This window comes from Henckelia pumila, chromosome 4, assembly GCF_033568475.1.
Source record: "Henckelia pumila isolate YLH828 chromosome 4, ASM3356847v2, whole genome shotgun sequence".
NCBI lineage: Eukaryota > Viridiplantae > Streptophyta > Magnoliopsida > Lamiales > Gesneriaceae > Henckelia > Henckelia pumila.
Window position 1 is genome coordinate 26613071 of NC_133123.1, and position 17322 is coordinate 26630392.

At 35.5% G+C, this 17322-nt stretch overlaps 2 protein-coding genes and 1 long non-coding RNA gene across 4 annotated transcripts; all 3 read right to left on the minus strand.

The window, feature by feature from the left end:
• Window positions 1-1598: 1598 nt before the first annotated feature.
• Window positions 1599-7726, minus strand: LOC140867828 (uncharacterized). Its single transcript, XR_012145279.1, has 3 exons — window positions 7551-7726; window positions 2625-2813; window positions 1599-1823 (listed from the first exon to the last, which is right to left on the minus strand). It is a non-coding gene; the product is annotated as an uncharacterized lncRNA (long non-coding RNA).
• A 2191-nt stretch (window positions 7727-9917) lies between these two features.
• Window positions 9918-12973, minus strand: LOC140863233 (glycerophosphodiester phosphodiesterase GDPD2-like). 2 transcript variants are annotated; one of them, XM_073266518.1, is made up of 6 exons: window positions 12290-12652; window positions 12040-12215; window positions 11234-11293; window positions 10757-11134; window positions 10474-10670; window positions 9918-10394 (listed from the first exon to the last, which is right to left on the minus strand). In XM_073266518.1, exons 1-6 carry the CDS (start codon window positions 12366-12368, stop codon window positions 10196-10198), a joined length of 1089 nt encoding a protein of 362 aa, XP_073122619.1. In that variant the 5' UTR covers window positions 12369-12652; the 3' UTR covers window positions 9918-10195. The 2 variants fall into 2 exon arrangements, with proteins under 2 accessions (XP_073122619.1, XP_073122620.1); XM_073266519.1 differs by lacking the exon at window positions 12290-12652 and adding an exon at window positions 12820-12973 and having other exon boundaries at window positions 9920-10394.
• A 1374-nt stretch (window positions 12974-14347) lies between these two features.
• LOC140864867 (glycerophosphodiester phosphodiesterase GDPD2-like) lies at window positions 14348-16444 on the minus strand. The gene is made up of 6 exons (XM_073269258.1): window positions 16205-16444; window positions 15901-16094; window positions 15553-15612; window positions 15090-15467; window positions 14808-15004; window positions 14348-14715 (listed from the first exon to the last, which is right to left on the minus strand). Exons 1-6 carry the CDS (start codon window positions 16278-16280, stop codon window positions 14562-14564), a joined length of 1059 nt encoding a protein of 352 aa, XP_073125359.1. The 5' UTR covers window positions 16281-16444; the 3' UTR covers window positions 14348-14561.
• Window positions 16445-17322: the final 878 nt, after the last annotated feature.

Consider the following 17322-nt stretch of genomic DNA (forward strand, 5'->3'; position numbering starts at 1 on the left):
GCATTTCATCTTCTCTGTCTAATCATTCAAATGCATTTCTTCTACTCAAAGGCAAAAATCTCAGCAAATACGATGAATAAAGGCTCATTAGATACAGATTATAGCATAACAAATCACTGATCTATGAATGGATGCTATGCACTCAATATATAAGCGGTTAACTAGAATTAACTCACTTACATGTACTATTCTTATCTGATACAACTTGAGCCTTCTTTTCTGTACTTGCTTATTGCAGTTTCAGCTGGGGGCATTATGCTTATATGTCTTCATCTGCTGGCGTTTAGGCTGAATCAATCTTTGCTGTTGTTGTCACTATATCTTTCTTCATAGCTATACTGCTATGAAAGTTGTAGTGGAGGTGATGATCACAGTGTTTTCACAATTACAGAGGCGTGAATAAAAATTCAACTCTGCCTCGTACTACCGGTTCATGATTTTGTTCTTCTATTACTGGCTTGAAATTAACTTATGCTTCTATTCTGCAAAGTTTACTGTTCTATCTTCTTTAGCATATACGGAAAGAAACAATTCTGTTTACTTACCTGCCAAAAAATTTCAGTACTTCTTCTGGCAACTTCATCAACTTCGTGCTAAGTCCTGGAGTTGATATAAAATCAGGCTGGTTCTATGTTTATCTGAATATGCTTCTCTTGAACAACTGATCCAGCTCTTCTAATCAACTCCTTTCTAGACATAGCATATTCTGTATCGTTCTGAGTTGATGATTCATAGCTTTGGAGTTGTTCAACTAACATACTCCTCAGTGAAATCGGCTCAAACACTTACCTCAACACTGTTCTGTTCTATCTGCAGTTCTGTTCTGTCTGAGGTTCTCATGCTATCTGCATAATCTGTCTTATTCAATTACAGAAGCAATATATATATAGCAGAGATTATAAAATATAAGTGCAGTATAACATACATATAATCTCATGCTTCTGAATAAAACACATACTTGCAAATTATCATTCTTTTCATATAAAACATGCTTGCAACGAATTCATTTATTCTGATGAATTCAAGAAATCATGCATACATACCATCATATAAGTATGTAATTCTCATATCAGTAAAGCAAGTAGTGTTCAATCAAGCAATCATCGTCGCATACAATTCTGTAAAGCAAGCAAAGCATACTCATGCAATACTATAAATGCATGCGACTCAATCTACCCCGCTCAACTTCTATCTTAGTCCAAGACTTTACGCTCTGATACCACCTGTTGTGGGGACCCGGGTTGCTAATCTCATCTTAGGGCAATTAACGATTAATAAACAAGTAATCGATCAATAAAAGAATATTCAAACCAAGAGCTTATTTTTATTTTTTTTTAAACTGAGCACCTCGCTCGATCGGGTAAACTTGCCCGATCGAGCGAGCAAGAATATCTTGCTCTCGGGTCTGAACATATTTGGCCTCGCTCGATCGGTGGAAATCATCCGATCGAGCGAGCCCAAAACTCACTTCTCTGCTTTGGAAAATCACAGGCCGCGCTCGATCCGCAAAAGTCACCCGATCGAGCGGGCTCCAAATTCTGAAAATTCTGCTGCAACTTAATGCTGTCAAACTTGGAATATAAAAACATCTAGTCTTATACAAGCTACAAAATAATATACATGCATTGACAAATAAATCCTAACTCATAAATACATCAATTCATGAATATAAAATAGGATTTACCAAATAGAAACATGTACAAGATTCTTAGTCTTCTAACATGTTATTAACAATACATATCATCTGCTTAAAACCCGAATCACCACGTGCTATCTCTCTTCTCAAGCTATCCAAGCCAACTCTAGCTTGATCATGCCCCAACCTGATGCAATGCACACATACAAACAAAGCAACAGCTGGATAACTCCGGTGAGAATAAATCTCAGTATGAAATACATGCATATACATCATGAAAGCATATGGAATCTATATGCTATAAAACTCTAAAATCATAAAACATGTAATAACATGTAGATCATAGAATCATCATCGACTCTTAAACTCTTAACGCATAATGATTCATCTAAAGCAAGAGCACATATTCATATCTAGAATAGCATATCACAACATGCTAGCATTTATATCTGCATAATCTAAACCATAGCAATTTCTAGGTTAATGCATAAATGCAATGCATGTGCCAAGGAATAGGCTATCAAATCTGATACCAATAAGCTTAGTTCTTGGGATCCCGGGGAATAAAATCTTTAACTAACCACCGACTCTCCCAATCGAGGTGGTGATATTTCCCCTGACTTTGGTGCAACTATAGTGAGTCATCTAGCTCTGGATATAAATTTATATTTCGTACCATGAGTCATTTGACTCTGGAAGTAAATCTACATTCCATGCCACTCACTACAGTTCTCCAAACGTCATATGCACTCTAGGCCATTCTGCCCTCTGTGCTATTCAAGGTAGGGTTCAAGATGAATGCAACATAATTTGTATGCATTAAATAAGCTAACACATCTTGAACGCACAATTCAAACATCATGCAAGGCAATAATAAGAAATACATCACTTAACACACTTAGACAAATAAGTATGTGATTTTAGGAAAACTCGAAAACCACCACGTTCTCGAGTTGTTCTACCTGGCGAGGATAATGTCGAATCATACCTTTCATCGCGATTCAAACATCTTGAATCTGTTGCCAATGCTGAGTATCTCAAAGCTAGCCAAATCAGTCATACAATGCTGCTCATTTCAATCAGTGCTACTTGAAGGTATTCTTGATTCAACTTCAAACACTTCAAGTCATTCGAACTTGAACTCGTCGATTCAACTTCGATAATCTTCACTTCAAATCTGAAATGGTTTATAACATAGCTAAACATCAATATCCAATCTGAATCGATGTTTCTTTAAAGCTTATATAGATCAAATCTTGCTAATACAATCGGAATTCAAACCGACGTCGCAACTATTCGAGTCCGATAAATCTTTTGATTCAAATATCATTATATATTCATTCTCAACATAATCTCATATTCAATTCATCCACAATAAGCTTAAAGATCAGCTCTAAACATTCATAATATCTAATCAATTCAAAATCTTGAACCGGCGGCGTAACGGATTAAAACCGAAAATTCCAAAAGCATAAACATCATCTTGTTAATCATTTAAACTCAATATCATCACCAAATCAATAGCATAATCTCGAAATCATCAGCCTCATAAATTCAGAATTTTGAAAATTCTTTTAAAAATCGAAAACATGTTCAAACGACGATCTTTTCACGATCCGTCTTAGATATGCTATCGTCGTATATGCTAGAACACGTTTATACAATCCAATCTTAATTCTAACAACAACTTAAAATTCAAACATGGTAGAACTTCATAAAACTTACGTCAAAACGTAGCACTCGGAGCTGTAATCACAAATATATGTTCAATCGGAAATTCTACCGGGCGGATCAAAAGATATTGGAGCTTAAAGGGACAAAAATGGCTTGGAACCCTTATTTCCCCATTCTCACGGTTCTTTTCTGATTACATACTGATTCCCACGTGAAAATTCAAGGAAATATGTGAATTTAGATATATATTGGCCTATTTGCAGTTTAGTCCCTGAACTTTGGCTTAATTGCAATTCAGTCCCCGGACAAGCGATTTAATTCAATTTTAATCCTAAATAATTTAAGAATATTAGAATTAAATTCTAAACTCTAAATATTTTTAAATTAAATATTCTCGGATTAAAATTGAATCATTTCGGACCTTATCGCATTTTAGTCCTTGAACTACTCAATATTTGCAAATTGGCCCTTGCTCGAATTTCATCCTCAAATTAAATTCTTGATAATTATCATCTTGGAATTCACATCTTAAATTCCATAAATATCACTTTAAATATTTTTAATCTTTTAATTTAAGAATTCTGGATATTAAAATCTTAAAATCCGAAAATCCTCAAATTAAATATTTCTGGCCCGAAATTGAAATCTCTAATTTTCATAAATTCTTAAATTCATCTTTTCACTTTTATTCGAAATTTAAATCGTAAATCCCGTAATTCAGAACTTAATATTTTCGGGCCTTACAATTGGTCTACCCGGGCAGTCATCCATCTCATTCACTTGATTGTTGTATTGTTCCAGGAAACATATTTTATGATCTTAGCATAATTGGCGTCGTCTATTGGAAATTGAGTTTCAAGGCATAAATATGGTTTCACAACAACAACAAAGTTTTCAGCAGAGTTTCACTATGTCTGCTGATTAGTTAGAGTTTCTCATTAATGCGGCAACGCAGAAGACTTTGGTTTCCCAAGCCTTGTCCAAGGAGAAAGAGAGGGAGGTGGTAGGAGAGAAAGAGGTTAGAGGATAAAGGTAGGTATCTCGTTGGAAAACAGACCGGTGGTTTCCTCATTCTTGACGAAGCTAGAACCGATGGAGCATTATGGGAGAGAGGGGTACTACGTGCTAAGCACTCAGACTTTCCCGTTTATCTTGGCAAAAAATGATACAAATTTGGCGATTTTGTGTCTTTTAGCAAGGCTCGTTCATTATCTTTCTTGGTGTATCCATGCATCCTTATTTACAGCATAAAAATCGATGTTTGGCTTGATCCAAAATTACAAGCATAATGTAGACAATATACTGCCCTATCGTCGGAAAGCTGGAAGGAAGCCGGTTTTTCTCGCATTTTCTGAGTCTTACCCAAATCATATCGACTGTGGCTCAAAAGTAAAGTCTTGAATTTGTTACGTGTTCCAGATCTTGAACCCGTGATGAGATAAGTATTTATTTTACATCGCCTAAATTTATTCAAATCCCTGGAGATTTAAGGCCCGGACACCTATTTTAAAAGCCCCGAAGATTTAAGTCTCGGGCACCTATTTTAAAAGCCCCAGAGATTTAAGACCCGGGCACCATTTTAAAGCCTCGTAGATTTAAGGCTCGGGCACCTATTTTAAAATTCCCAGAGATTTAAGGCCCGGACAGCTATTTTAAAAGCCCCGGAGATTTAAGGCTCGGGCACCTATTTTAAAGCCTCGGAGTTTTAAGGCTCGGGCACATCTTGAGAGCCCGGGAGATATGAGGCCCCGGCACATCTTGAGAGCCTAGGAGATATGAGGCTCCGACACATTTTGAAAGCCCGGGTGATATGAGGCACCGGCACATCTTAAGAACCCGGGAGATATGAGGCTCTGGCACAGTTTGAAATCCCGGGAGATATGAGGCTCCGGCGGCCGGCACATCTTGAGAGCCCGGGAGATATGAGTCCCCGTAACATTTTGAAAACCCGTGATATATGAGACCCCGGCACATCTTAGAGACCGGGAGATATGAGATACCGGCACATCTTGAGAGCCCGAGAGATATGAGGCCCCGACACATCTTGAAAGCCCGGGAGATTTAAGGCCCGAGAACCTATTTTAAAAACCCAGGAGATATGAGGCCCCGACACATCTTAGAGCCCGGGAGATATGAGGCACCAGTACATTTTAAAAACTCGGGAGATATGAGGCCCCGACACATCTTAGAGCCCGAGAGATATGAGCCCCGAAACATTTTGAAAAACCCCGAGAGATATGAGGCCCCGACACATCTTAGAGCCCGGGAGAAATGAGGCCCCGACACATTTTGAAAACCCGGGAGATTTAAGGCCCCAGCACATCTTAGAGACTGGGAGGTATGAGGCACCGACACATTTTGAAAACCCGGGAGATTTAATGCCCAGACACTTATTTTAAAAGCCCCGGAGATTTATGGCACGTGCACCTATTTTAAAAGCCACGGAGATTTATGTCCCAGACACCTATTTTAAAATCCTCGGATATTTAAGGTCCGGGAACCTATTTTAAAAGCCTCAGAGTACCCTCCGATGCTCCATTGATAGTTTCTTGTTTCATGTGTGCAGAAATCATATTAAAGGCAAGAAATTATCGTCCAGACCCCAAAACTCATTTCTGGAATCAATCGATCTACCCAGACAGTTATCCATACCCGGACAGTCATCCATCTCACCCACTTGATTGTAGTATTGTTCCGGGAAACCTATTTTATGATCTTAACATCACACACACACACACATATTCAATAACTTAGGAGCCCGCCACCATAACCCCAACTCATTGATTTATGTTTTTTTTAAAGAGTACTGAAATTAATGAGTCGAACTCCTTAACCCTGACTCCTTTATTATATTTACTTGTTTCTATTATGTTTTTTAAATGAGATATCGGCCCCTTTAACCCCAGCTTCTTCATTTTATTTTTTGTTTTGTTATTTTTTTAAAATCAATGAGCATGGAATCTTAAACCCGATAACCTAATTATATTTCTTCTTTGTATATTTTATAAAACTAGGAAAAATTACGTGCGTTGCACGTGACTAATACACAAAGTAAACTGACGAAAATAATCAAGTTTTTTTTGGAAAAGATCATTCATATAACACTAATAATGTTGAAATAAATCAGTATTTCTGGAAAGAAATATTTATATAATATAATACTACAAATGCCAGAGAACACATGATCAATATTTTCCCTTTTTCAGACTAATCACTTTAACTTGCACGTCCTTCTTTTGATTCAATGTCCGTTTTTTTTTTAGTAAATGTAGCTATTTTCTCATCATCTTCGATTTCAAGTACATATATGGGTTGTTTTGATATTTGCTCATCCTCTTGCTTATTTGTAGTTTTCAGTGAATTTATCTTTTTTCCCCTTTTGCGATCCTTGTAACTGGTTGGCGTCTTTTGCTTTCTAGATATTTTTGTGTCGAAGATTTCTGGTAATGTCCTTTGGAAGCCTTCCACTACTATAAACAAGGTATTTCTTTGTTTAAGAATTTCTTGATTCATCTTGAAAATAAACACATGCTCTTCCTTCAGGGGCGGAGCTAGAATATTATGTCAGTAGTGTAGGCGACAATATGCAGGATCTTTTGGTAGTTGTGAGAAATCAAATTCTTCAACTCTAACATCTTCAATGCTTTGTTCTTTTGGTTCTGGATCTTTTCTCTTAAGAAATATATGCATTGTAGATTTATTAATTTCCTAATGAAAAAAATATAGTATGTTTACATTCAATTAATAAAATGATTTTTTTTAAAAAAAAATATATGCTTATGCAATAAAATATCAAGAATAAACCAACACAAATTTATAATTCTAGACTTCAAAAAAAATAATTATAGATTAATTATAACACTACTGCCGAAATCCCAAAGATTATCAAACTCTACTAATTCCATATTTCCATTATTAATCCAATGTTCGATTATTAGGAATACACTAAGTCCCAAATCAATTAATCATTACCAAATTCAGGAACTAGAATAAATTCTGGAATGCATTAACTCTGATAACTCCATTCCTAATCATTACCAAATTGTTTTAGTAACACACTAAATATTACCAAATTCGTATTCGATTATTATTATTTTTGGGGAAAAATTCCATTTAATCAGTTCAGGAACTCAAAGAAATCATTGATTGATTGAACTCCAAACCAGAGTTTCAATTTAAAAGCTAATATCTCAAGAATCATCACAAACAAAATAAATTGGCGACATATATTTTTACATACCTAAATAAAAAACAAGATCTGGAATAGAAGCAGGAAAGTGATAGGCGTAGAACTGGACAGATTGTCGATTTCGATCTTCGAAAAATTATGAGAATTTAGAGCAGCTGTGCGCCTGTGTCGTGCGACAAAGTTTTCATCCGATTCCCAATTTCCCGTTCCCGTAGTAAGAAGATAGAATGTTTCAATTAAAAAAACCCAATTTCAACATGTTGCAGCCTGCAATAGAAGACCCAATTAAAATTAAATTGATTGGACCTGGGTAAATGTGGCCTTGTCATGTGGGCTGGGCTTCAAAAAAACAAATGGCTCCACTCCTCTAATAATTCTGGACCTATATATGTATATAGCATTTTTTTTTCCTGGGCCTAAGCAAGCTTCGGCCCTGTCTTCCTTGATTGTGTTTTCAAGAGCAATGGTAAATTTTATTTCGTCTGGTTTCTGTTATTACATAATTTAAATGGACAGTTTTACAAACAGTAAAGTTGGAAACTTGGCATTTGAATTTGCAATTATAATTATGCATACCCTATTTAGTAATTCAATTATTCATTTATCGAGCAATCAATAAAATCTGAAGTAACATCTTCAAATAATGTAAGCCTTATTGATCATGTGTCATAATCTTGCACGGTCATTGTTAAACGATACTTGTAGATGATCATTTGGCATCAAAGTGTAAGTAGATATTGATTTTCAACATCAATACAATATATGTGCATATAATTTTACCTTTCCGTCCATAAGTACTTGAACACGTTGTTTTTTGCAATTTACACAGCTGATTTCATTTTTTGTTTTAGTGATTGATTTGAGACAATTAGTACATGCTTCATACCATGGTTTTGATTTATTTTCAATCTCACATATATTTGCCTTAAAACAGAAAAACATGTCTTGTCAAAAAGAATAAAACTTTGAATATTTATGTTGATGACATAGATCGTTTACATGAACATATTCAATTTATTTATATTATATTTAGTAACATTATCTTATGGAAATCTATTTTGAATACTATATACCGAGCTTTAATATTGTTTTTACCTGCTTCAAAGAATTGTCCTTATCCACCAATTGCTTTAGTTTGATTTTCTCGCATTCTTTGATTGTTTTTCCACCCATAGTGTATTCAAACACTGTTTTTCCACAATAATTTTCAACCTATGTCAAAAAATTTTTGTTAAGTAGCAGAAAATAACTTTTATTGGAAAAAAAACAATGATTTTGTTTGTACCATAAGTTTAATTTTTCTACTTCATTGCATTTCGGGTTTTGTAGCATTTCAGTTGTAAATATTGACTGCAACTTAGAAAATCATGGATTATTAATAAGAGGATAACCCAAATTATTCACGAACATAACACGAGTAATTGATAAAAAATTTTTTTATGACAATACCATGATGTATACTCATTTTAAGATTTCAGAATGCCACGATTGAGTTCTGAATACGATTTTTTTTCCAAAAGTTGTCCTTCATTCAGTGTGAGATCATCCCCTAAGTTTATCGTGATAGTTTGTAGACTGGAAGAAACAATCTTTTGAAATAATTGTTGAATCAGGTGAGTATATTTTACGAACTTATATAATGTTCATCAGAATTACTTCCCTTCTATAAACAAAATTGATCTTGTCTTGTTTTTCATAACGGGTAAGTTGTCTGAATTTCGTCAAAATCCAATAACATCTGCACAAACTGGGATTGACTTCAAACAAACTCATCATTTTTCTCATATATTTAAACAATAATTGTAGTGACATTTACCATGTTCATTATCAGTGGTTGGATTTGATTTCATATAAGCAAACTCTTTAAAGTCGAAGATCAAGTTGTCACATGTCAACTGTGGTTGTGCCTCGCTTACAGTTTCATATTTTTGGGTACTTTGTGCTTATTGGTTGAATAATAGGGTACCGTTCTCGATAATATAAGTTTTGTTGACCTTCATTTGATCTTCAAATAGTTTGATAATGTTTGAAAACATTATACCATGAATTATTGTACCCTTGAAAGCAGAAAACAAAATTAAATTCAATATTTTAAGTTAATACAACTAATAAGCACAATATACTTATTATTGTGATGATTATGTTTTTTTGATAATGATTCTCAACTCATTTTGCTTTGCCGAGGACTCTCCGTTGAATTAGCATAACTTGCCTCATTCTTGAATATTATATGCGTAAATTGCTTGTAAAACTTGTCGATTATGAATTCTTTTGGATGTTGCTGCTTTTGGTTTGCTCAACGTTTTCTTCCAACATACATATTTTTGGTTTATTCTGCCAAATTGTTCAAGTTGTAACCACAAAAATGGTACGACAAATAAAATAACCGATGGATCCGCCGTGAAAAGTGAAAAATACAACCTAAACTTTTTCGTTCTCTTTAACATGAAAAATGGACCCCCAACAGAACCAAAAAAAAAAAAGGTTGGATTCCAATGATTCAGGAAATCATATTAATCCGTCAAATACATTATACATCACAACCGGGAGGCAGAGCAATTGAAAAACATGAAAAAAAAAAAAAAAAGGGGGGGGGAAAGGAAGGAGGAAAACATTACTTCACACTTGAGTATAATATATCCTAATTGGTCCAATGACTGACACACGATGGAGTATGTGTTGTATACGTAGAGATGTTATTGTTGTAACAATTCAGGAATAAGCTTCAGCAAGAATGCCAGCTCCTTGTTGGAGAATTGGGGATTGCTCAGTCCTTTGACTTCCTCCGATGGCGCCATCATATTCGACACAGATTCTGTAATTTCTTTTACCAGATCGACTATCACCCCGTCAACACCCATCAAATGTTGCATACACACTGCTTCAGCCACGTTGCTGCAAATTAATTAATACAAACATTAATTTCTTTCCTGTCATGATAAAAGGAAAAGGAGAGTATATCCAATGCAATTACTTTAGTTTCCCATATGTCAACAGAGAAAGCTTTGATTCTTTTATCTTGTTCACTGCTCCTGGATTTGTCAATACACCTCTCACTTCCGAAACGATCCCCTGCAGACCACCCTCCAAGCATAGATTCATGGCTTCCTCCAATGAATTCCTTCTCACGTCAGAGTAAATCTTGTTTCCACCATTAGTCAAGAAAAAAACCTGGCCGCGCAATATTTGACAGACAATCGATGTAAACATACTATGATAATATGATATATCTGGTTTACATACGTAAACCTGCTTACAGGGTAGGTGGACTGAAGTTTGCTGACGAGCAGAGCAGCATCTGGTTGAAAAGAGGAAAACAAAATGGGTCTTTCTTTGGCATGGTCCCAGATAACCCGCAATATGGCTTGCAGTACATGAATTAGATATTCTTGCTCATACACTATCGTGTCGTCGAACTTTAATTCGATGTTGAAGCCCATCGAAGGATTCACTTTCCCAAAGGCTTCTTGTAGAGTGCAAAGATGATCGTCGGATTCGACATTCCAGTCGACCACATTTCCATCTTGCATTTTCCTCAACAACGTCTTGCCCACCACACCATGTTCTTTTTGCGGACCATAGCTAAGAAAGTCAGTCAAGGACAAGTCTGTGACTCTGTGTTCCAATAGTGTTCCCTGAAGATCATGTAGCAATTCCAAAACCCTCATCTAACATACATGAGTAATGGACAATAAATAATGAAGAGTATATGCCTGAAATTTATAAGGACTTACATTGTCTTCAGAGAAAAGGAAGTTGTCGTGGAAAATGACGGGGCAACCATCTTTTGTCACCTATTATTATATATATATATATAAACCAAGGTAGTTATAATATAATTAAAAGGATGGAGAAGTAGAGACAGCTAAGATGACAATGAGACCCGCACCGTTCGGGCTAGGTTCAAATGGGTTGTGGGGCGGGTCCGAATCAACAGGTCATATGACATGTTCAGAGCAGCTCGCGGGTTTTGGTTGACCCGCCCCGTGTGTATATATATATATATATGTATATAAAAATATATGAAAAAATATATATTGTATATATATATATACATATTATATATGTGTGGCGTGTGCAGTGTGTATATAAATATATGATATATGTATATATAATATACGTATACATATATTGCATACTGTAAATATTTTGTTTAAAATTTTAAAACGGGTCTAGGAGTAAATATTTTGTTTAAAATTTTAAAACGGTGTACTAGTCCAGAGTCGCCGGGTTTTGATGCGGAACGAGGCGGGTTCCGAGTTTGCAAAAACCGCAGCGTTGTCATCCTTAGGGACAGAGTAGCTAGAAAGAAACAATTTGTTCCGGTGAGGGGAAGTGATGAATAGATAGAGAGGAAAAAGAGAAACTCAAATCCAACGCTGCCAATAGAATCATACCATACAAAAGCAGGCGAATGAGGACAAAAATATTAAATAAGGATCCTGATATGTATTGACAAATGCAAACGCGGCGATCAGAGAATTTTTTTATTTTTTTATTTTTTTAAAAAAAGGAGAGCAGAGCAGAGAGGGCGGCATACCTGAACATCGAATTCGACGTAATCAATTGGGAAATTAGCAGCAGTATTAAAGGAAAGAATGGTATTCTCCTTGACAGCGCAAAACCTCAAATCCGTGGACTGCAACATATTCATCCCACTTCCCCTGTGACCAATGACTAAGAACTTGGAAGACGACGCTCTTCGAAACTCCACACCTGCGAAACCGATGATGAGAGAGAAGGCAGCACCAAGAAACGAAGAGTGATCAAGATTTTGTTGGAATACATACGGGTGGAGCAGAGAGAGATATTGGACGCATGATCAAGAATGGGGACATCCGAAACGTGAACGGCATTCATGAGTGTCATGGCGATATAGCTAGATTAATTTTGAATAATAGGAATGAGCTATCTATTTATTCAATGATGGGAGGGGAGGGGAGGGGAATATTCACCAGTATTATTCCATTTGGAACCAAACTCCCATTAAATTTTTATTATAGAGTTGGTAGACACGACTGATCGACGTGTCCAAACATTATCCACAAACCAAAATAATAATATACACACCACAGCATTATTCTTCAAATTGCAGCGTAAAGTTGACATTACAACAACTCGATCGGTTAATGCTATCTATTATATATATATATATATGGCCATTACTAAACATGCATCTACCAGCCTCCACTCCAAAAGCAATAAAACTCTAAAAATGCAGAGGACAAGTGGAATAACGCGATCGAATCAAACTGTAAAATTAGGTCGATCAAGTGAAAAAGGAAATGATTAGGGTTGAATCAAAAGAAAGAAGAAGCACCTTAGCTGCTTGAGTCAATCCATCTATGTATGTTGAGATCCCAATTGTCCTTGGGCTCGCTCTTGTTCATCGCGATTTTTCTCAGCTTTCCCAACGACGATTTCATTTCCGAACAAAACTTGTTTCCTTCTTTCTTTGGACTCAGAGTCAGAGAGAGACCCCTTTACTACGCTACCAAATCAAATAAAATCAAAGGAAAAGTCAAAAGTCAAAGTTTGGTTAAATAATGAGTCCACATTATACACCCCCATTTCCCCACCCCCTTTTTTTTAAAAAAAATAAAAAATTAATGTGCTAGTGGTTAGTTTGAAACATTAATCTTATACACGAAAATTCTTGTGAGATGGGGTGAGAGAAATCTCCTAAAGAATGACCCAAGTTTGGTATATTAGTGAGTGTGTCAATTATGGCCAAAGTTTGAATGTCATTGAAGACTTAAGTTATGATTATATGTCTTTTATTGTTTGAGTTAATTCAATGAACCTAGATCCAAAGAATAGTTTGTGGTTTGTTCTTTTTGCAGTTTAATATGACCGTATGATTTTATTTTTTCCATACAAAAATAATATTCTGGACATTTTTTAATTTATATTTATATTGATATCAACGGTAGGTGGGGGTAGAATTACCTTAAATGTTTTATCCTAATCATAAAATAAATGTCTCATGATTTGTCACATCAACAATATATCATTAATTATGCTCATGTGTAGATATATTAACCATCGGATATATAATTTGGATAATACGCGTAGTGTAGGATCTCATTAACCAATAGGTAGATAATCATTCACGGCCTAAAGTTCAAACGATTTTTTACTATAAATATCTAATTTTTTTATTCATCTAATAATTTATCACTATCGAAACCAATCTTAAAATTCTAGCATTTTCCTCCTAGTCATCCGATACAAAAATGCCAAATCATCTTTAAAAATAACAAATAACTTATATATTAATATACATAACCGATTCCTGTAGCAATGCATAAAAGCATCCATCTTTTAAAAATTCAGGGCAATGAAAAACCGTCCACTCCTTTTGGAACCTAAAAAGGAGTCGGATAACTTAACTCCCACTCCTTCATTGTATTACTTGTTTTTATATTTTCTAAAACAAGATTTTGGGCTCCTTAAATCCGGTTGGTTATATATATATATATTGAGTTGCGGATTCGTCTTTTGTCTCACTTGTTATTGTTATGATTATGTTGTTTTGATGATGACTCTCCATTCATTTTGCTTTGCTTAAATTGCTTGTAAAACTTGTCGATTATGAATTCTTTTGGATGTTGCGCTGTTTTTGGTTTGCTCAACGTTTTCTTCCATCATACATATTTTGGTTTATTCTGCCCAAATATTTTAGGTTGCTGGAACCACAAAAAATGGTACCACGAATAAAATAACCGATGGAAAAGGATCCTATGTTCATGGTGAGAGAAACAACACATTATGGTGAAAGAAGCAGTGTGCATTAAAATTTTCATTCTCTTTGACATGAGAAATGAACGCCAAGGGAGAAAAAAAGGTTGGATTCCAATGATTCAGGAAATCATATTATTAATCCGTCAAAAACATCACAACCGGAAGGCAGAGTAATCGAAAAACATTACTTCACATGACTTGAGTCTAGCTAATTATTGGTCCAATGACGATGCCCAGAGTATGCGTTGTATATATAGATATGTTATTGCTGTATCAATTCAGGAATGAGCTTCAGCAAGAATGCCAGCCAGCTAGCTCTTAATTTGTTGGAGAAATGGGGATTAATGCTCCGCTCAGTCCTTTGATTTCAGTCATCATAATCGACACAGATTCTGTAATTTCTTTTATCAGATCGACTATCACCCCGTCGACACCCATCAAATGTTGCATACACACTGCTTCAGCCACGTTGCTGCAAATTAATTAATACACACATAATTTCTTTCCTGTCATGATAAAATTAAGGAAAAGGAGAGTATATATATATCCAATGCACTTAATTACTTTAATTTCCCATATGTCAGCAGATAAAGCTTTGATTCTTTTATCTTGTTCACCGCTCCTGGATTTGTAAATACACCTCTCACTTCCGAAACGATCCCCTGCAGACCACCCTCCAAACATACATTCATGGCTTCCTCCAATGAATTCCTTCTCACATCAGAGTAAACCTCGTTTCCACCATTAGTCAAGAAAAAAACCTGACAGACAATGGATGTAAGTCATGCATGATAATATATGATCGATATATCATCTGGTTTTATATACGTAGATCAGCCTGCTTACAGGGTAGGTGGACTGAAGTTTTCTGACGAGCAGAGCAGCATCCGGTTGAAAAGACGAAAACAAAATGGGTCTTTCTTTGGCATGGTCCCAGATAACTCTCAATATGGCTTGCAGTACATGAATTAGATATTCTTGCTCATACACTATATTGTCGTCGAACTTTAATTCGATGTTGAAGCCTAGGGAAGGATTCACTTTCTCAAAGGCTTCTTGTAGAGTGCAAAGATGATCATCGGATTCCACATTCCAGTCGACCACATTTCCATCTTTCATTTTTCTCAACAAACTCTTGCCCACCACACCATGTTCTTTTTGCGGACCATAGCTAAGAAAGTCAGTCAGGGACAAGTCTGTGACCCTGTGTTCCAGTAGTGTTCCCTGCAATTCCATGAGTTACATATATATATCGACAATAATGAATATAATTAAGTATATATATGCCTGAAATTAATTAAGGACTTACATTGTCTTCCGAGAAAAGGAAATTGTCGTGGAAAATGACTGGGCAACCATCTTTTGTCACCTATTATATATATATATATATTATTGAAATGATATTAATTAAAATCGAGAAGTAGAGACAGAGTAGGTAGAAATTAAGAAGAATAATATATTAAGTTGGTCCGGTGAAGGAAAAGATAGAAGTGATGAATAGTTAGATATATATATAGCTAGGGAGGAAAAATAGAAACTCAAATCCAACACATGCAGCCGATAGAATTATATTGTACCGTACAAAAGTAGGCGATCGAATGAGGACAAAAAATATTAAATAAGGATCTTATAAATTGAGGAGAGAATTAATGGATACCTGAACATCAAATTCGATGTAATCAATAGGAAAATTAGCAGCTGTATTAAAGGAAAGAATGGTATTCTCCTTGACAGCGCAAAACCTCAAATCCGTGGACTGCAACATATTCATCCCATTTCCCCTGTGACCAATGACTAAGAACTTGGGTGCCTTGAAATTAGACGACGCTGATATTCTTCCAAACTCCACACCTGCGAAACCGATGATATATAAGAATTATTGGCAACGAAGATCGAGTACTGATAAAGCTGATTTGTTGGAATTAATACATACATACATACATACATACATACATACATACCGGTGGAGAAAAGAGAGATGGACGCATGATCAATATTATTGGGGACATGGGAAACGTGAACGGTTTTGAGTGCCATGGCGATCGAGAAGGAGAATACTTGGAAGAAGAGAGAGATCCTGAAGGAGTTATTTATTCATGGGTTGGATTGGATTTGATTGGAGGGGATTATTATTTTATTTGGGACAGGGAACGAGGATCTCGGCGCAGGAATATTCACCACTGTTATTCCATTTGGATATTCAATATAATGGATTGGAACCCACGACTGATTGACCATGTGTCCAAACATTATATATCCTCTAACCAATATTAATATATATCTACTATAATTTAAATAAGTCAGTTTGAATTGTAAAATTACTTATTTATCTTTTCAACTACCTTTCCCAACTAATTCGTGAGTTTCGCTTCTTTTCTTCTGAAATTTTCGTGTATTGTCTTTGCTCATATTTCCGCTTCTTTCTTCTTAAAAATAACCGTTTCTTTTCTTCTTAACAATAATAGCACTTAATTTCATTATTGCCCATTAATACAAGCTCTCATTACTGCCTTCCGTTTCTTACCTTCTCATTTCTTTGTGTCTTTACGGCTTACGCTAGTGGTACGTTCGTGCTTCATTATTTTGCTGTTATCGTCACCACAAATTGGGTCTGTTCCTTTTATTTTGCCACTATCGTTATACTGAATCTCATGACATGGGGTAGGAGCTCGGCTGTCGTCTCGGGCTTTCTGCCATGGTCTGTGTTGCTTTCCCCCACCTGTGTTTTTTTTTCATGTTCTTCTTCATGTCATTCTTTTCCAAAATTCATGTCGTAATTTTCCTTTGGCTTTAATTTGGATGGTTTACAATGTGCTTTTTAAATATGGCAGCGCCATTTTTGGGGCTTTGCACGTTGGTTCCTCTGCTTTCCTCGCTTCCAATTGTTAGATATTGTTCTTTGCTCTTTGTTTTATTTGAATACATAGTATCTTTCTCTCGTCCAATTATATATTTTAATGTTCTAGCACAAATTGGGTTCTTTGTACAGTAGCACTATGTTTCCTATCATGCAAGGAATTTCATGGTTAATGAAATTCGTAGTTAAATAAATTGTAAGTGAATGAATATTAAATTTTCT